Source organism: Triplophysa rosa, linkage group LG16 (genome assembly GCF_024868665.1).
Source record: "Triplophysa rosa linkage group LG16, Trosa_1v2, whole genome shotgun sequence".
NCBI lineage: Eukaryota > Metazoa > Chordata > Actinopteri > Cypriniformes > Nemacheilidae > Triplophysa > Triplophysa rosa.
Genome location: NC_079905.1, coordinates 4361695 through 4383680, shown reverse-complemented (window position 1 = coordinate 4383680; position 21986 = coordinate 4361695). Strand labels below are relative to the sequence as shown.

The 21986-nt window shown below is 38.8% G+C and overlaps 1 protein-coding gene and 1 long non-coding RNA gene across 3 annotated transcripts in view; one reads left to right on the top strand and one right to left on the bottom strand.

The window, feature by feature from the left end:
* LOC130566814 (uncharacterized) overlaps positions 1–21986 on the top strand; it is a 77241-nt gene that overhangs the window by 34570 nt on the left and 20685 nt on the right. The window lies entirely within an intron of this gene.
* efna3a (ephrin-A3a) overlaps positions 7689–21986 on the bottom strand; it is a 68229-nt gene continuing 53931 nt past the window's right edge. The window contains exons 2-5 of one of the 2 annotated variants that reach the window (XM_057354593.1): positions 13795–14096; positions 12333–12398; positions 11598–11666; positions 7689–9455 (exon numbers count right to left, since the gene is read on the bottom strand). In XM_057354593.1, coding sequence (XP_057210576.1) covers positions 9337–9455; positions 11598–11666; positions 12333–12398; positions 13795–14096 — 556 coding nt within the window. In that variant the 3' untranslated portion in view covers positions 7689–9336. The remainder of the gene's footprint in view (positions 9456–11597; positions 11667–12332; positions 12399–13794; positions 14097–21986) is intronic. The other variant, XM_057354594.1, reaches the window with a different exon arrangement.

The window sequence follows — 21986 nt, the reverse complement described above, 5'->3', positions numbered from 1 at the left end:
GTTTTCAACATTACAGACCCAATAAGAGATCCCCACCATTGAATATTCCACAGGAATATGTGAGTGGAATTTCATCTCTCAAAAGCTTTAAACATCAATCTATGTCCTGTATAATATACATATATTTTACACATATACTGATGTGCTGTGTGATGGATTTATTGTTGGAATTTCCAAGTACATTTGCTGTTAAAGATGCACTCGCTCTCAACCTGATAAATGAATTAAAAATGATGCACGCTCACATGAAATAAAGATTCCAGTCATATCAGCAGCCTAATACAAGCCATATGATTTTATACAGAGTCACATGACTCGCTTTATCTAAATTAACCACGTCTGACTGCAAATAACGCACATTTGTTGGCTAGTCACAAGGCGAGAGCTCAAAAATGTCTCTTTGACACAATTTACATCCTAATCCCTATCGTAGACATTTTGCTTCAAAGCCAAAAACAATTTACAAGATTAATTCTACATAATCGTTGCAACTGTAGACTCATTTCACTCATCATTACACTTGCAGCACAATAAAAAAACGGATTGTTTCTACAGAAAAACATCTGAGTGCAATTTGATGAATTAAGCTGTGCCGAAGACATTTCAGCAGCGTTCCGAGGAAACAAGAGAGAAAAAATGAGAAAGACGCAACAGCAGGAGAGCGATAAAAAAGATTTAGAGTTAATGAGAAAAAGAAGAGAAACAAATCAGGATGGAGAGGGAGAGATCATCAAATCTGGCAAGCTTTGTGGTTGCATCTGTATCTGCGGCGAGTCCAGACGGTGTAGATAGACCGAGGACCACACACACGCACACGCACACACACACACACGCGCACACACACACAGATGGTTTATCTCTGCACTAATGATGCTGAAAATGTAGAATAAACCCAAAGTGACTGCCAAATAAATTGTCTCAGCTCCAACTGATGACTTTGTCTTCTCTATCAATCAGATGACAGTTGCGCGATGACATAAATCTACTAAAGCAAACAAACATTCAAGATTACATAAATGTACGTTAGCATTCTTCAATGCTTCTTAGCAGCACTTTAAAGTTACGGCACAGATTTCCAGTGAAGGATGAAACTTTGGTATATAAGAGTAATTTGGAGAAATTTGAAAAGGACCAAACACATAGTTTTTATTTTGTGTTACGCAGAAGTCATCTGGTTCGCAATGACATACAGGTGAGTGAATAACAGCTTTATTGGGGTGAACTAATCGCGTGTGTGTTGGTGGGTGTGTCAGACCTCAGAAATGATACCTGTGTTCTTTCGGGCATTGATCTGGGAGGAGTGGCACCTTAAAGCTCATAATGACTGGAGAAGGGAGGAGTACATCTGATCCTGATCTGCAGATTGGAGCCAAGTGTCAGCCAGAGGGAACTTCATATTGACTGCTTCTCACATTGAGCGTATGAGGAACACCGGGGTTTATCTTCAGCTCCAGACGCCAGCAGCTACGTTCTGATTTACACCTCACAGCTTCAATAAGTGATTTATATCCCCGCTGAGAACCTCGAGAGGTCACATGGATTTTAGATATATTCGGAAAATGTGTTTAGTTTGAATCTATTATGTGTGAGTTGCTATGAAGTCTTGCGGTAGGCCATATTCAACAAGACTTTAAGAAAAGACTGTTTTTTAAAGTCATCTGACATGCAAAAGAAACTTTTGGTACGTACATTACATAAATATTTATATGTATATGTATATTCACTGCAATAAAAATGTCTTACTAAGCATTTTGTCTTGTGTGTAGATTTTAGAGGCATCTAGTGGTGAGGTTGTGAATTATAACCATGGCTCACTCCACCGCTCCCCCCTCCCTTTCGAAGCACAACGGCGGCTGACCAAAACTAAAATGTCATTAAGTTTTGCTTCTTTTCTACGAAACGCGCTCTGTAGAGCAGTTTGTCCATTTACGGCTACTGTAGAAACAACATAGTGAATTCCATGCAAAGCAAAGTAAGATAATAAACTTGAATTATGTTTATAAAACGAGCAAGTTTATGTGTTAAACAAGCAAAATAAATGAATAAAATCTCCCAATGAGAGAAAATTCAAAAACGCTGTATTTTCCACATACCGTTCATGTTTGTATCTCCTCTTTGCCCCGCCTCTCTGAAACGCGCAGATTTTTAACAAAGCTCATCGCTCTGAAAAGCGAGGTGTGCTATGATTGGCCAGTTAACCAGTACGTAGTGATTGGTCGAATACTGCAAGCGTTGACGAAATTGTTACGCCTCTTACAATATTCGGAGCATCATGTTCCCAAGCAATTGTACTGACAGGTGATAAAATGTCATCGGTACTTCCTTATATACTATCCTCATTTCGAGCCTGAAACTGATACGGAAAATGAAGATGATCAAGCCGATACATCAACTTTGCCAGTGCGACTTGAGCAGGATGTAAAGGATTGGTAAGGTTTTATTAAAAAAATATGTTAAATTAAAAACTATAACAAAACCTATAAAAACTATAACTGTTTTACCTTTTATATATGAGGTTATAAAGACTATAAACAAACAACCATATACATCATACAGAGTTTGTGTGAGATAGAAACAAGCATTCGTGTTTAGTTGTCTCATCTTTTGGCAGAGCAAACAAAGAGTCTTTCTTTTCGCAACGAAACACACAGCGCCTCCGCGACATGGCTGCGACAGTGACGATACAATGAGATTTACAGGTACGCCCACCTCACTTGCGTGTAGATTTGGGCGGTCTTAGTCAAGTCATGTTACGAAGTGACGTACATTCGCCGGGGTGTGGTGACACGAGGCGTTTCAGACAGCTCTGGGTGAGCATTCGCGTTTAGATAGAATGCATCTTTTGTTCCCACACTTAAATTTTTGCAATTTTACGTGTTTATGGGCAAAACATGTACTCGCGCCATATGACCCCTTTAAGAAAAAGGTCAAACTTAATTCAAGGTTATTTTTCTTACCCTATCGGCAGATTTTTGCTTGTTTAAAGATAAACTTACCTAAATCTTATAATTACTTTCATAAAACAAGACTAAATATCTTGGCTCACTTTCCTTGTCAAGTTAATGTATCTTGATTTAAGAATGGTCAAACATTTTCATGCATTTCCAACATTTAATTGAAAAGCAAAATGACTAAGTTTCTAGTATTTTAAGGAAAATCATGCTTGAAACAAGCAAAAATATCTGCCAATAGGATGAGAAAAAGATTTTTTTTTTCAGAAAAACAAAAAATCTCATGTCATTTTGCTCGTCAAGGAAATTAAGACATTTGTACTGAAAAGTACAAGTAAAAATACTAAGTAATGCTGCAGTCAGACTAGACTTTGAGCATGCTAAAATTAGTTCGGACGGTGCTGCGAAAACTGGCGGGAGCGATTCATCCATCTTGTACATTTCTGTAGCGAGAGGTCACGATGTGACGTTTCGATCTTCTATTGGTCTCACGCACTCACGTGGCGCGAGTTGAGTTCACTTTACTACGCAGCGAAATATCTTCGGACGGGCTTGCGTTTCCGGTCTGCCGCTTTCACATGCCTAGGAATGGAAGTCAATGGAGCAAAAAGGCAAGTGTGACCGGGGCTTAAGAAATTCATTTGTTCCAGTGTATACCCATGCTATATGCAAATATCGCAGCAAATTTATGCATGTTCTCTGAAAGAAACAATTGCATTAAGTCACCAAGAGTAAACACCCCATTGGTTACCAACAAAAATACAGTTTACGCTAGAAATCAGGTCGTGTGTGATCAGCTTAGACTTTAAGCTTTGAATTGAGTCGGGATTTGCTTCCATGTACAACAATGGGATGAACGGAGGGAGTTAGCAAATTAGCATCTAGCTGTGCAAAAACAACAAGCAGGTTGCCTTTGAAAACAACTCATGTGAAGATAACAATACAACAATGCGATGCCCTTTTTTTCATTTTAAAAACCATGCCACCTTCGTCCCATCTCTATGTCTGACAATGACGAGCAATACAGTTTTTGTCAGCTCACTGCAAAGAAGTATGCATAAATAGAAGCAACACTGTCATGTTGCCATGGTCAACAAACTCATCATTGGCATACAACAGACAAAGCAAAAATCCAAAAGAGTAAAATGAGGCAAAAATCAGTGTTACGACACAACTGGTTTCTAAATGAACTATAGAGGAGCTCGATTTGTATCCAGTGTTGGCTGTCCCATCGGTCAGATGATACAATCAGCATTAGCAATAGCGCCATCCTCCCATTTAACGTCATGTGTAATTAGCATTGCTGTTGGAGCGTTGGAGTTGAAGCCCGCAGTTGAACCCGAAACCCTCTGGTGGTACGCCCCGGCCTAATGGACCCCTCTGTAGCTGGGAAAGCTGCCAGACCAAATGTTGAGATCAGCGACTCGCTCACGGCCGCAGATGACACAACCAGAGCTTTGAAAGAACGTTGAAACGAACCGTTGAACGTAAAGGACGAGTTCACCAAAATGTGATAATGATGTCATCGTTTACTTACCCTCATGCTGTTTCAAACTTGTCTGCTTTTATTTTTGTAGTGGAAAGAAAAAGAACTTCGAAGAACCCTAAAAGGTCTACCGACAGCGCAAATGTCAAAAAGTGTAGAAGCTTGTAAAACACTACAAAACATCATAATTGTACATAACTTGTATTGCCTTGCAATGATAAGATTTTACAAAATCATACGATTTAGCATAAATTTGTACAATACGAATCGTACAGAAAGTATGATTATTAGAAAAAGCATAAGTGAAGCCCCACCCCGATCCTACATCACTGTGGCAAAAGCAGAAATGCATACACATGAGAGCGCATATTAAAGGAGATGGAACTATCTAAAACCCTGGAATCTAACACCGTGTCTACACCGGACGTGACCAGCGCAACACCACACGGTTTGTTTTAATAGGGTTGTCGCGTCGCGCCACATCCAGTGTGGACGAAATTTCTAATTATAATAGGTTCTAATGTGTTCCATTGTCTTTTGTCGCATCCGGGGTAGACACGGTGTAAGGGTGCAAAAAAACGAAATGTGGATAAGTTTGCAATGTATTTTTGGCTATTACTGCAAATGTTCTCATAGTACTTAAGACTGGTTTTGTGAACCAGGGTCACATTTGACGTTTTTTTAAATGTTTTTAAGAATAGCATATTCATGTCTGTTACCAATTCCTCACAATAATCGAACTGCTACTACAATCTAGAAGTTGGAAGAGGGTCAGGCGATGAGCTTGTCTTACAAAAGTTGCTTAAAGGCATCAGAAAAGATGCTTCACTCAGATCAGTGCAAATCATATTTCAATATATTCTGGCAGTAACTCGCAATACGAGAACGGTGTGATTGACACATTAGCTGATCCATGCAAAGACACAGCCAGTAGTGTTTCTTGAGAAGTTATTCGAATGCTCATAGGCAAACGCTGCACGAGAACATTGACTGGTGTGGCTAATGAGACATTTAATCCCGGTCACCCTTGTATCTCGAGTGTCTCATTTGTCTGCGCTTGTACGTTGAGTGTCCTTGGATTGAAAAACAGAAAAAGAAAGTCAAGCAGATGTGCACAAACACGTTATGCTCCAGGGTGTTTTGCCTGCAGATGGAAGTGGCAAAATGAAAAAGAAAAACGGCATCTTCCCAGTACTGTCAGTGTTTTACGATGATGGTGTGTGTGTTCCTGAATGAAGTTTTTGATTTGTGCGCTGTAAGAGGAGTGTATGCAGGTGTACTACGTGAGTTTCTAGGTTCAGATTCTCATCGCGCCACAAACCTTTTACCTGAGGAGACAGACGTGTTTGGTCTGCTTTAGCCTGAACAAGTCTGTCTGGTGAAACAGAGCAAGGACACACCGCAGAGCAGATGGACAGATAAAAGCTAACACAGACTCCAACGTGAGGGCTGTTCACAGACTCTAATTACAGTTTGTGAAAAAAGATGATTTAACGTTACATTATTGCATAACTGTCAATAAAAAGATATGAATTACGTTACATTGTTACTTTCATGAAATGCGATTTTAAACAAATGTGTACAAAGATGTGGTTCTTAAGGTAGCTTTGCATTTTCGTATTCAGTCATGACCAAAAGTGACCAAGTTTGCCCTTTATTTAAACATCAATAAAAATCTTGGCGTGTGAATTGAAGCTCAGCTTTACGAATAAAAATTTATATGAAGAGTTTGGTTCCAAAATGAGATAACTCAATTTTAAAAATGTTCAAAAATCATGTTTTTATTGTGTTAGTTAGCTGTATTTTTTATTATTATGGCTTAAATCAAAACAAACCAACTGCAGTTTGATTGATGTTAATTGAAATGCACAATAAAAAAACATGATTTTTGTTATCTCATTTTGGAACCAAACTCTTCATATATTATTATATAATAATTATAAAATATTATATTAATAATTGACAAAATTGTAGCTTTGTTCTATTATTTTTTATTTAATATGAATTGGTTTGATTTTAGAATAAGAGTAATATTCCTCGATACAGTGCCCTCCACTAATATTGGAGGATCAGGATCATTACAGGATCTTGATTTTGCGTTCAGTGACACATTTATTGTTGATTTTGATGTTTATTTTGAACCATTGTGCTGATGGAAGATCTAACCACGGCCCATTATTATATTTCTAGCAGAGCAAGTCAGGTTTCGATTTTTTTATTCGTTGGTATTTGATATAAAACATGATGCCATGTATCTGATCAAGATGTCCAGGACCTCTGGTACAAAAGTAGGTTCACAATAATAAAGATCTGGCGACATATTAAACTGTGGACATGGGGCAGTTTTTTATCCCTGTGTGGACCAAACCTATCTCGTGTTATTGCTGCCAAAAAAACTCTTTTTCATTTCATATGGCCATAGACCCCAGTCCTGGTTGAAGTTCCAGTATGGCAGAGTAATATGGTGGAGTTTGATTTTGTGGTGATGGAGGTGCAATTTTCCTTTATTATTATTCAATGCTTTCTGACCCAAAAATTCAACTGATTACTACAATTTTCCATCTGTGCTCTTTGAAGAGTCTTTGGCCACTCAAATTCTTCTCCTCGCTGTGCAATGAGACAATATAGACACACATCCTCTTTCAAGAAGATTTAATATCAATGGGAATATATTTCTAAGGATGTCAATAATTGTTATCAATATGTTATATTCCCTCCACTTCAAATTGTTTTACTTTAATGAAATGTTGGAATATTGTAGATTTTTTTAAACAAAAGATCAAAAGAAACGATGCAGATTTATTTTTACAGCCTTCTTTGCTCATATTTACCAAGGGTGCCAATATAAGTGGAGGACATTGTATGCTGAAATTCAGCTTTTATGCCAAATAACTAAGTTTAGTGTTTTCTCCATTTTGTACAACACAACCCATATTTTGATGGTTTAATTGAGCCTCAGCAAGTGTTGAACACAAATGCATTCTACTACATATTATGTGTGTTCAGATTCAACCTGGTAACAATGTGTCTCTTTACAAATAGTGATTGACAATCAGCACATCGTGAGATTAAGGAGCGGCTAAAAATCTTTTCAGGCAAAAGAAACAAAAAGAACGATTGTTCTTCACTAAGCTTGAATGAGTCTTTGTACGGTGGAAGATGTTTCCAGACGTCTTCACACGAAACATTCTGACAGCAATGTCATACTTACAATTCCAACAAACCACAACAAACCACAGACAACAAGACTGTTAAAATAAGAATGGTTTATTAAGTTTCATTCTGGTAATTGTCATTCATGGTTCGTTTACATGTTTAATCATTCTAAGGTAAACACGATTGATACTGTTGTTTCCAACAACGATAAATGCTTTCGTCATCATCCGCCACATTCTCGCCTCTCACGCAAGCTTGAATATTCAAAACCTACAAATGTGTATCTAAATGAATATGAAAAGGCCAAAATGCACACACGCTTTTCCATACCATCCCCTGTAAAGTGCACACTCATAAAACACATACAGACACATTTACAAAGACGTGTACTCTGTATGGCGGGACTATGCAGCCGTGCGCGTAATTCTGATGTCCGGTAAGCACGGTGAGAACCCCCCCTAACCCCGCCCACCGATATAAACTACAACAACCTCACAATGTCCTATAATAACGACTCTCCTTATGGAGAATTTAACTATTTCAATTGAGAGCAATATATGAAATGCATGTTTGTTCCTCCATAGGATTGAACTATGAATTGCTGAATTTGCTGGCGAATGAACCTGAAAAAAGCCGTGAAACAAAGAAAAAACAATAAACAAAACAATTTGGCATCAGCAAAGATAAGGAAGGAAGATCCCTCGAGAATGCAGAAGAAAACTCACAAAGTTCCAAAAAAAGATCAAATGATCAATAAATAACTCAATAAATTAAGTTTATAAAGTTCTATACTCAAAGAGCAATTGTTTAAATATGTATTGTGCGGTAAAAACGAATTCTGCATTGCAATTCCTTGATATAAAACAGTGAATTGCAGTGTATGACTCCACCGCTCTTACAAAACCACTGAACGGTACCTTCTCATGATAACACATACATACTACATAAAATAAAACAAGACCGTCTAACTATCACTGTTCCGTCTCGACTCCCGTTCATTACAGTGCCCTACAACGTAAGACTCGGCTACTATGACCAAAGCCTTTTGGTCACACAATGTACGTCGTACAAAAGTGATGGGCCAACCGATAATGCACCTCTAGTCTCTAAATTTAGGAACAGAACCTTCCATCACAGCTCACGGGCACGGCATCAGGCCAGCAACCGGCAGATATAGCAGCCGCGATCGATTACATGAACTTACACCTCAAATTACCGACTGCCAAATGAGATTTATTGATCTGTAACGCATGTGTCATGTCTGTCCACAACTCACACTGGACTCTAAAGATATGGGGGTTGCAACCGAACTTTGAGACACCCTCAAAGGTCTCCACATCCCCTTGAGTTCCTCAGAGGACCGACCACTGTGTAATCCATTTTATCAATCAACGCTGCCCTGGTCTGGATAGTGTCATGAACCCGGCGTCTGGAGGAACGGAGACCTCAGTGTCTTTCTTTCATTTTCCTCCCCGAAAGTGGATGTTTCATCGAAAGGCAAATTCTGAAATGGATGCCCGGATGAGCGTGTCATTCTCAGTCCTAAGGTTTCGGTTTGGTGCGTATCAAAGTTGTGGAGACAAAGGCCACTGTTTAAGTGCGGTAAGTCTACGATTGGCTCCCGTATTAGGGCTCAGCTAGTGGTTATTCTGTTCTGATTGGATAATCTCCCGCACAAGTTGAACGAAAGGCGATCTTTTGGGGCTCGGTCCTGTTGCCGCAGACATGTTAGAGAGACGGTTGCTAGGACACGAGGAGAGCAGCGAGGAGGAGCGTCGCCACGGTGATCAACAGCCGGTCTCCAGACGGACTGCTGCCGCTGACGCTCTTCTCCAGTTTGGGGATCTCAGGGTTAAATTCATCTGAGAGAGAAAGACAGACAAACAGAAAGAAAGAAAGAAAGAAAGAAAGAAAGAAAGAAAGAAAGAAAGAAAGAAAGGACTAAACAAACATATTCTAATTCTCATGCACCAACTTACTAAACAACAGGAAACAACCAAGGACAGCAGGAAAAATAATGATTTCCTCTTTTCTCTTTGACTAATATCATCACCTATGGCAACCATTATTTCTCCTGTTTTTTTCTTACAGTCATTTTAAAAGGAAGATAAAACACACCCATTCGTTCTCGCCATTATTACTGGCCCAAAAACTCAACGTATAACATTTTAATCGCATAGAAAGATAAAGCAGTGAGAAAGAGAGAAACATATTTATAAAACCACACAGAGAATGTGTGACATTTCTTATCTGTGTTGGCAACATTGTATGATGATAAAGAATGCTCGGGCAGCAGAGCTGTGAGTGAAACTTGTGAAAACTATCATATTGTATTTCGGCAAAAACAAAATCTGTATGTTACATAAAACAGAAAATGACATTTAAAGGAATAGTTCACCTTCATCATTTACTTGCTCTCAAATCGTTACAAACCTGTAAATCTTAATATCTTATATGAAACATCAACGTTTGCAGACTGCAAGATGCTCTCTCCTATAGACCGTTTCATCGGACGCGCGTGCGCCTGACCCCCAGTTAACTTCCGGTTTGTGTTTGGCTAGTGTCTAATAATATAACTTTATATTTTATTTAATCTATGTTAATATTCATTTATAATGTTAGTTTATTGTATACTAATTGTATTAATAAACGATTTGTTGAATTTTGTGGTATGTTCATTTTATTAAAGAAACAATTTGTTGAATGGGTCCTGTAGTTCGGTCGCATTTAAACAAACCGTATGGTACGCTGACATCTAGCGGTTGAGCTTGGTATCGCAGTCTAAATTCTAAATATTGGAGAGACAAGTTTAGCCAAGTAACGCTTCTTCTTCTCGGGATCACAAAAGTGCGCATGTGCAGTAACGTTTATTTATGTTGTTAAGATGAAACCGTCTATAAAATGAAGGTGAATAAGGACTTGAGGTTGCTATGGTAACCTAAATGTTAGTGACTTGCAGCTGCAGCCCCTTTAACTTTCATTGTATGGTTAAATAAAGAGCAGAGTCAACATTCTTCTCATACAGAAGAATGCCAGTCGTATGGGTTTTGAACGACATGACGGTGAGTAAATAATGACAGGATTTTCAGTTTTGAGGGGAACTAACTCACTAAGCAGAATAAATGTTTTAACAGCGTCAGCGTAAATGATGGAGTTGTTAACAGGAAACAGAAAGTTCCACTGACTCTTTAAAAACGCTGCATTCTGCATCTCTAGACATTTGTCATCATTAGACTCGGCTGACCTGTCAGCAATGTGGTATTAAATACAGCTTTCTTATTACGGTACAATTTTGCAAATGTTGTCATGTTTAATAAAAAAAACTGAAAATACATATTGATTGATATGTTTAACTTATAAGTTGAGAAACAATACAAACACGTGTTGCTCAATGGTGTTGTGATGCTGAGACTGATAAAGCTTCGGAGTTAGCCGAGTTCATGCAGTGCATGTGTGTCATGAACAGATATTCCATTTTAATACAAAGTGCATTAACACACACACACACACACACACACACACACACACACACTTGCATGCATGCTGCTGCTGCTAGAGAGCGTCTGGATGCCTAGAGCAGTGTGAAGCACCAGCTATTTGTGCTGTTATGCATTTTAGCAGAAGCACGTGGGAGTCGAACCGAGCCGTACATCCAGTTCCCAGAATGCAATGCAAGACCCTGAGGTGTGTTCGGATGAGCCTCGTGTGAACTCTCTGATGCCAATAATCCAAGAAAAAGCACATTTGCAATGTAAAATAAAATATAAATGTGTCTAAATGCAAATTTGCAGCTCGGTCGAAAGAGTCAGAAAAAAGCGGTATTTGTGTGAGGTGAGAGGGCAAATAATGATAAATAAATAATGGAAATGAATAAATGCATTCATTTGTATGTTGATGATGACAATATCTGGCTTAATGGTTATTCTTATACGTTTATGAAGGTAGAATAAAATGGAAAATATCAATAAATGTCCAAACGTGTCAACATGAGGTGTGTTACTTACCGATGTCATGGAGTTTGGGTCTGACGGTGTAGTCTGGAGGACTCTGGTCCGAGTCGTCATCTGCAGAGACTAGCCAATTAGAGACGCAATCTCAATACATACACAGGGTGAGTAAAGCCAGTGTAGAAAGGTGGGTGATGCATTAAACAAACATTTACCCCAATTCAACCTATATGAGTTTCCTTATTTAAAGGAAAATCTGCCAATAAACTATTCTATTCTATTTTCGTTCTGTTCTATTCTTGTGCTGCATCCCAATTTGCATACTATCCGTCCTAAATAGTATTCGAAAATAGAATTAGTATGTCCTAAATCATAGTATGCTGAAATGAGTATTCTCACCCGGGTGGAATCTGGAATCTGGTACTGTTTCTGGTAAATAATTCAAAGTATGAATCCATGGACACTTAACGGTTGATATTACCCACAACTCACTGCGAGAGGGTGGAGTTTAGTGATGCTCCACTGAATTAATAAAATGAAATAAAAGATGCTTTGCTAAATTAATAAATGTAAGTATACGGTAAACATTACATATGAAATAATGAATGAATAAATATTTTTAATAAATAAGTCGTTTTGCTATGCTCTAAAATATATATACTTTCCATGAGAAAAACAGTACATACTTTTTAATGCACAGTATCAGTAGACGAATTGGGACACAGAATTCTATTCTATTCGTGTATATTGACTGTATTTTTGTGTATGACTGCTGTATATGAAGATGCTCACCTGTAGAACAGCAGACAAACACCCTCAGTCTTAAACAGCTGTGTCCATGGTGGTGGATTGGTGTTGCTGTAACACATGAAACACACACATTAACCTACTGCCACCTAGTGGACAATGATGTGTACTGATATTTGTATTTTCAGAATGACATACTTGACTATATCTGTTCCTTTAAATGATCTAAAGCATTGCTCCTTCAGGATCCCATTGATCAAAACAAGATATGGCGTAGGATTATTAAATTATCCATTTCCACAAACGAAAGATACCGTCTTTAATTTATAAACTGGCTCCACCTGAGCTCCCCCGAGCGACAGCAAAGATAACGTGTCTTGCGTTCGAAGTTGACAAACAAACGAGCAGCGTTATCGCAGGAACGAGCGAGCGCGATATCATTTCTCAAATACGTTCGCTGTCATCGTATCACTAAAAACCCGACGGTCACAGCAATTAGAGTCTGTGCTAATGAAGAAGACAGATTGTGACAGAGGTGAGATATTCGTCAGAAAAGTATCATTAGCAACGCTCCATTAACACTGGGTTTATAGCCTGCATTAAAAAAGAAGTTTTCAATCAAGACGGGTGCACACTAATTGGTAGCGATTGACCCAAATGCCAGGAAGATTGATGATGAGTGGCCCTCTGTAACGTCCGCATCCCGATAACAAGCTCCTATGGCTGACAAAACTGTCTCCATTATTCCAACAAAGCAGTTTCGAGAGCAAACAGAATGCTGGGTAAAATGCATTTGCCTCCTTTAGTGCGGCCTTTTATATTCTGGGGATGCGTTTCGGGAACATGAAAGAAACATGGCTGTGCTTGAAAGAACTCACCTCCTACCTTTAAACTACCATTTCATAATAATAAAACCCTTTAAAAAACGATTTCCATGCCCAAATTGTTTTCTGCACAAGTTTGTCTTTTCTTAACTACATTTGTATGGTGGAAATGTGCGGAAAGATCACAGCACTGGACATTAACTCAGAGAAACTGCTGAATTCCGGATGGGAGGGGCCTGGATCGACTCATTGGTACAATCTCCATACCATGAAAGAAAAGCTCCTGCCAAAGAACTTCTGCTATCAATGTCCCCTTGAACAAAGCACTAAACCTCCATCTGCTCACCAGTATGCCGTTGCTTGTGTAATAACCTTCTCTGTCACTAAAGTTTAGGTGAAGTATGTCTACTGCGTAAAGGAACATTTCAGGCATTTTACAAATATACTGTTCATTTTTAGTGGAACAGAAAAGATATTTTGAATAACACACCTCAATATGATTCACGCACAACAGCTTTGTGCGAGACCGAAAAAAAGAATATTCACTAAATATCTGTTCTGTTTCCAAGAAAAAACATGACAGTGAGCAAATGATTTCATTTTGATTTTCAAGTAAAACATCTTCATGTTAAAATGTCTGTATTAGTTTATGAAGTGATACTGTACCCACATTATATACTCACATATATAGTAGTACTCGTGACCCACGTTGAACTCGTACCCTAGCGAGAAAGCGCTGTAACGCTGAAACTTCTCCGAGAATTTAATGGGCGCGTGGGGGGCGTGCGGCCGGTTGCACTCCCAGCGTTTGAAGCCCATCTGCGGGTCACAGGTGCGGTAGCCTCGGTAACTGACCATGTAAAGAATGTATTGCTCGGCTACGCCGCGCTCCAGCGACCCCCTCTGGCTCTGGTTATAGTGCGGACAGTAGATGTCAAGGTAGTCGTTTACGCTGACCTGTACGGTGTAGCCTTCCCTCCGCAAACTAGAGAGAGAGAGAGAGAGACAGACAGACAGGAGACATAAATGGGAAAGATTAAATATAATGTTTTTTGATTTTCAAATGACATCAAAAATACTTTGCCTGTGTGTTTAATTAAATACTTTTGAAGCCTGTTGATAAAAGATTTAAAAGGATTTCTGACCTGATGTCAAATTCAGATATCATCTCAGAAACAAAAGGGTTACAATGTAATTTAAGGGAAATATTTGCCTAGAATAAAAAAAGTCAAATCACAGCCCGTTGGAACTTCCGGGTCTTCTATCAATCTGAAAATGTAAGGTCAAGTGAAGCACGTTGCATTGTGGGATACAAAATGTTTAAGCACATTTTGGTCAATGTGTCTGGTCATCTGGGTATTCTTTGCATACAGAAAGTATGCCAACATTACACATACTACAGAACCAGTAAGAACAGTGTACAGTATGCTATATAGGCAGCAACCGACATTTCTTGTCGACAGTCTGTAAATGACACAGAAAAGTGAGAAGAGAGACAGAGAGCAGGAAGAGAGAGTGAGAGGGTTGATTTATCTCGCTGACCTTTCCAAAATGTACAAGTCCTGCTTGTGCGGAAAAGCAGTTTTATTTCAATGCTTTGTCAAAGTGTTAAAACGGACCATTATTCATTCTTATGATGTGCAAGTCACAGATCAAACGATAGGGGGCAGTGTTTCATTTCTCTCATTTGGATCTCTTTGTCTTGCTCACACAGAAAAGCGTGCAAACACACACTTCTGGGTCAGGTCCCGAAGGAGATTATTATTCAATTACAAAACGAGGATCATAAATGTCACCCACTACTTCTGTATTTCTCTCCACACATCCACCAATAACCCCTTTTCTTCTCGCATTTGTTCTTTACTACTTTTTGCTTCCGAATGCACATTATTCAGTTTTGTCCTCTTTAGCTCACTTCACGTATCTTTGTCTTCGCTGTCTTTGCTTCTCGTGCATGCCTGCAACCTCTTTTTAGACCTTTTATTGCCAAGTCTAGAAAGTTGACAGGAACTTCAATGTGTGTACGTCACGGTTACGGAAAAAATGCATTATGCTTTTACGTTGGCTGATAGATGCAAGCGAGCACTGTTTGACGTACTGAAGTGGCTTTGTGAACACAAAAAAGATATTTCACCAAATATTTAGTAATAGAAGACAGGATAAAGAATGCTAAATTGCGAGACATAATTTACTTATAATGCTTTACGTGGCCACCTGGTTATGGTTCGAGGGGCCCTTAAGATTTGCAGAACCAAAGCCTAAAGCTGCGTTTTTTTTCTTTAATCAATGTCTTTTTTTAGCCTTTTATCAATACACGACAGATGGCAATCACATCCTTGATTAAGGCTCACTCGCTCTCTCACGCGCACACACACAGAATGAAGAATTTCTGTCATGCGGTGTGTTTTTGGGAGGGATGCTTCAAAGCTGCTATATTTAGGAAGATGGAGAGGGAGCAAACATGAGAGAAGGAGAAGATGAAAGAGTTTGGAAAGATGAAATGAGCGCGCTGGAAACAAAGGATGAGAAGGAAAGAAAAGGCACAGAACCGATAAGGGGGTGTAGATGACACACTTTTGAAGATGATGTTTGAGCGTGTGGGCTTACATACACTACCTGCCCGTAGTTTTCCCACCGAATGTGGGTTTTTTTGACAGCTAATGCTTAAATATTTGAAATGAGTTCTGTAGACTGAAATAAATTGGGAATAAAATGAAATCTTTAAATATTATTGTAAATAATGGATTGGACGGTGAAGGACAAGCAGCCAACATGTGTCCAAGTATGCAGTGGAACTCCTTCAAGACATGGTCCGGTTGGCTGCGTGTAAAGTTGGTTGAGAGAAACCCCAGAAAGTGCAAAGATGTCATTTTGGCAAAGTGTGGCTGCTGCATAATTTTAAGTTGCATAGTTTTGATTTCTTAACTATTATTTTAAAATGTTACAAAAGTGAAAATAAAGAATGTGTCCCTAAACTTTGAAATGGTAGTGTAGGAATATTTTGATGACAAAAACCAAGCTTGACTAAATCTGACATCCAGTGATGTTTCCGAAAATAAAGAAGCTGTTTTTTCTTTCAGTAGACTGCATTAGACCATCATCCCTCTCCAAAACCCAACCCACCAAAGACAAAGTCCAAATACATACCAGGCAGAAAAAGCACTCCCTTGACTGTATTATGCCGTTTACAAAGCCTAAAGTTATAGAAACTAGTTTATGTGATATCTATCATGTAACAGTTTCATCCGTTGTATTCCAATAACAACCAACACAAACAAACTAAACAGCACCTTTCATTCTACATGGCATGTCCCCATTTCGGTATCCAGAAAATAGCTGAAAACACACTTTTTAATCTGTGCAACTGAACAAGCACGGCATGTTAGAGACTCATTACATGAACGTGTGTAGGCCTACTTCAGCAGATGTATAGGTGTACTGTTATGCAACTATCTTTATGTCTGAGAGTGAGGGAGGGAGGAAGAGAGAGAGAGGGAGAGATACAGTAGAGTGAGAGAGAGAGATGGATCACTCCCCAGGGATGTGCACATGTATTGAAGTGTGAAAATGGAGTAATGGTTTTTACTGTTTCTCACTCCTCCATTCTGCCGTCTCATCATCATACTCTTTTAGGTGGGTAGGAAAACCTTGTTAGTTAGAAGGCAGAGAGGGAGAGCGAGATGAGGCGATTCGGATAGAGGTGATGTATGTATCCTGCTAATAATCGCGTGAGGATACAATAAACAGCCGCCAGCATAAACGCACCAGCGCCAAAGTCATACAAAACTCATCCATCAAGACACGTTACAGAAATATTCCAGTGTTAGAACTTTAAACTTGTAGTTTTGTTGCTCAGATGAAGGTCTGTCAGTGATGATTGACTCAGTTCTCTCACAGGACTGGAAATGACAACATCATTAGTCAGACTGTTTGGTTGGCGGTCGAACAGACGGATGGTAAATCTTCAGTGTTAACAACGCTTCTGTTGTACTATCTGTAAATAATGATATCAGCTTGCACGGTTCCCTTTTTCTCACCTATTTGTTTGCTTGATTTTACCATTTACATTTTTGTTTACCCTTGTAAAATCGAACACTTTAGTACACCATCTGATGTATGAGAGAGAGAGAGAGAGAGAGAGAGAGAGAGAGAGAGAGAGAGAGAGAGAGAGAGAGAGAGAGAGAGAGAGAGAGAGAGAGAGAGAGAGAGAGAGAGAGAGAGAGAGAGAGAGAGAGAGAGAGAGAGAGAGAGAGAGAGAGAGAGAGAGAGAGAGAGAGAGAGAGAGATAGAAAGCGAAAGAGCATCTGAGAGAAAGTGAGATACAGAAATGGAAGAAGATTCTAGAATATCTTCTGTACATGACCTAAACAACCAAAAGACCCTCCTGTTACATCCCACAGAAATGGCTTTTATCTTGGATGAAAACGTTTTAGGGACGACGCTAAACACACTGTTTGCTTTTAGCTCAACCTTCATGTATCCCTAAAAACCATTTAAGCATTTTAAGGCATCGGTGTTCACACTGACCACAATTCACAGCGGCTACAGACAGAATTCATTCATTTTCAATTAGACCCGTGGCAGCAACTGTTGGCAATGCAATGTGGGTGAATCTTAGGATGGTCTATGTAATAACTGGAGAAGGCTGTCAGATTTCCCCCCAAAATAGGAAGCTTTTCTATTTATGTCAAAGGTAATTGTTTGGTTGGTGCAGAAGACATGAATCGTGTCATCTTTTCTCTATAGATTAGCGCAGAGATGACATATTTTTGTATGCAAACCCCCAGTAGCGAGTTAGCATTTTAGCACTTGCGGTTCCATTGCGCCAGAGTCAATGTTTTTTTCTAAGGTTTTTGGTACATTGCCTGAAATAAGGTCTGTGGTTAACAAAACCTCGAAATATTTTCACATTTTAATCTATGACATAAAACACCCGAATTTTTTGCGCATAGAAATCTCGCTAATAATGCGATGCAACGTCTCTAAAAACATGAATGGGGATTCAATCACGGAGTAATTACTTACAAGGAAGTTTGAAAAAGTTGTTGGAGGCTTGGTGGTGTTGACGTTGATATCGAGCGACCGTGGTGTAGTCTGTTTATAGCCTCATGTTAGTGTTTTACTTCTGCCGATTGTATTCAGGCTTCAAAAATAGCAAATATTGTTTTAATTTGTAAAGATTCTCTTAACAGACAAAACGTGTAAACATCATAAACTGTTGTTAAACACAGATCTTATTTTTTGCGATCTTCCAAAAGTCTATGGGAAAAATGCTTGGGGTTTTGGTTGAGGGAACCACTTCCGGGTTGGCCTACAAAAAAACGGCATCTCTGAGGTACTCTATAGAGCAGTGGTTCTCAAACTGGGGGCCGTGGCCCCCTGGGGGGCCCCAAGATGGATCCAGGGGGGCCACAGATTTTGTGGCATTTTATGAAATATAGAAATTGATCATAGATTTTATGCAATCAAACATCAGAAAAATGACACCACCAACCAAAAGAATTGAGGTTCCAGCATTGTATAACTGAATGTGTTTTTGGTTTAATTAAAATTCTAAGTTTAAGATTATATGTCTTTATATGGGGGGCCGCAAAGCGATGCACTTAACACAAAGGGGGCCTTACAACGAAAAAGTTTGAGAACCACTGCTATAGAGGAGCTGAAATTGAGCAATAAGCACTATGTGACTAATCAATCAGGAACTGTAAGAAAATAACATCATCTGATTGGCTGATAGAAGCATAGGAACACTCCCAGCACCAACTCCTTCACCAATGACTATCCTGACTATCCTGTTTGTGTTGCTTGCAAAAAAACATTTGGTCAGAATATACACTTTGTCCATGAAGAAAAATGTGGAACCAGATGGTGTTGTTATGGCAAAAACCAGCAGGAGATCGAGAGGCCTTGCTAACTAGCCAAACCCTGACTTATTACTGTATCAGCAGCGGTAACAAACTTAAGCAAAGTTAACTTTATGAAAATGAGCAGTGATGCAATGCAGCAACTTTAAGAGTAAAGACTCCCGTGAGGCATTATAGTGAAGGCTAGATGAAGTTAATAATACTGCAATTCGTCTCTGCCCACATACAGGGACATAAAAACTGATGCATGTCAGAAACTGTCAGCATTATAAGCGAGCTTGATTCATACACTGATAACCGTTCATCTTGTTCATGATATGATGCATTATCCACTCCTACAATTTATGTAGAAACACGTTCCCATCCAGCGTGTTAATCTTTTTTCTTTAAGACAAGAAAAATGATTCATTGTCAAAAGGGAATGAATCTGCTTAATGAATCATAAATATGACTAAATTGCCACATCTAAACTTTCCTTTCCCATTAACAACTAACTTTATAGGTTGAAGAAGGTCTGGGGCATCTCCATCTATACTTCATTCACATATTATACAAAATGCAGTGCTTTACAGTACTGAAATAGACACCCGCAAGTGCTCTTAATAGACACTTAAGTAATGAATGACGTTTCACAATAAAACCGTCCACTCCACAGGCTGCAAGTGTGTGAGAGGCAACAGGCAAGCGTACGACAACACTGGCGTCTTATCTCCTGACACGTTTCATTCTGAAGAAATAGCTGCACAGCGTTTCATGGAGGGCACAGACAGAAAAACACCTCACTCTCGCTCGTCTTTACTCCTCTCGGTGAGATTGAAAAGGTGAGGCGTCTGTGTGCTCGACTAAACCTTTGAATAGCATGTATTTAACTTGAAATCCAGTTCATTTCGCATATCGGATTCATGTTGAAAGGGGATTTAAAGCATCTTACGGGATTCATGTACAAGTGGGGGTCACTTGAACAGTGAAGTTCAGAGGTCCGGGCAAACAGATTTGAATACATATATGATTATATTACTAGCTAAACTAATACAGAATGTACAAAATGTTTATGTTCATCTTTTGTTTTAATGACAGCCTGCACTTACGCTGGCATGGACTTTACAGTTTACACAAAACCTTATCAATGTTACATGCTTCAAGATGAAACAAGCGTCTTTCTTGTATTTCCAATCCCAAAACTTGATTTCCCAGATTTAATTACATTTTTAATCATTTAATGTGAACACTTATGACACCCACTGTGCTTTGCAAGTTAAACACAAAACCCACTATTCAACATCGAAGAGACTCTCAAATCAACATAATACCAATTCTTGTAGACTCGAGATGTCGGTATGTGAACAATTACATGCTAATCAATATTATCAAACATTTATGAGTATATCAATTATTTAGGCTTATTAAGATCTCTCTCTCTCCCAGCAGAGCTCTTACAGTACGCGTTCAGACACACATCACCGAGAGCTTTGTTTGGCAGACAAATTACAGTAAACCCACTTGTGTCTGTTCAAAGAGCCGAGAGTGAGCAGCGCTCGCTTTGAAGTCAACAGTGTGATGGGGAAGCGTCACTCTCTTCACGCTCTAATGTTAACTCTTGCTCTCCTCCGCTGTGACACGCCTCATGATTCAATGAAAGATTTTGATATAATAGCAAAATACTGATCCCGAATCTTGCGAGGGTGGTGACTATGTCTGGATTATATTTCACCACCCAAATCCAAAATCAAACTAGAAATTGTTTTTTTGAAGAAAAAGCCTACTTTTAGGGTATTAAAAAATAAGCCCCCATTGACTTTCCGTTGTATTTTTTATTCCCACTATATGATTTAGAATAACTAAATCCACCAAAGGGGGTAGAGCTTTCTCATACGTAGCACCTAAACTCTGGAATAGCCTTCCCGATACTATTCGAGGGTCAGACACACTCCCAATTTAAATCTAGATTAAAAACACATCTTTTCAGGCAAGCATTCACTTAATGCAAAATATGTTAAATAAACCACCGGGAGACTGCATTTATTAGATATTATTTACTAGAATAATCTTATTCCTATAAACACCATGCACTGTTTTGTGTTTTTCAGTTTTTCTTATTTTCTCCTGTAAAGCTGCTTTGGAACAATGCACATTGTGAAAAGCGCTATATAAATAAAATCGAATTGAATTGGAAAGTCAATGGGGGCTTATTTTGATGTGAAATAAGATTTTCTCTATACTGAGAGAATCGTTAAAGGGATAGTTCAGCCAAAAATGGGAATCATTTACCCACTCTCTTGTCATTTCAAACCTGTGTGACTTTCTTCTGCAGAACACAAAGATATCTTGAAAAATGTTTGCAACCGAACAACAGCGGAAGAAAGTCATACAGGTTTGATATAACAAGAGGGAGAGTAAATGATGACAGAAATTTTATTTTGAGGTATTTTTAGTGTTTATAGTTTGGCCGTACTAAAAAAAGTTAAGATCTGCATTCACTTATGTCTCTTAATAAGTTTTTAACTTTACAACACAGCACTAAAAAACAGGTGCCAAACAGCCTTCTTAAGTGAATCTTAACTGTAAATCTAAAAATAAAATTAAAAAAAATAAAGTACGAAATCTTGATGCATTCTGTTCGATTTTGAGGTGAACTATAGACCTGGACATGTTTTCATGAGAATCCCCTATAATGCAAGTTATTTATTCTATACTCATGTGGAATCATGTAAATTTGAATCCTTAGACGTCATATGGGAGACAGAGACATCGGTTCAAACCCATCCTTCATTGTGACCTTATTGCATTAAATAAATGATTTCCTGTTTCTGCTCTTCATTTTCTCGTCTAATAAATGGCAAACAATAACAAACAAATAAACATGCACACCCTCGAGAGCATTTTTAATAAACTGCATGTTAATATCATTTAAACTAATGCACAGTAAACCGTATCTCATGTGCCTATTCTTCATAATTATGTTTGATCATGCATGCGCGCGCGCACACACACACTGGTGCGTCACAGAAGGC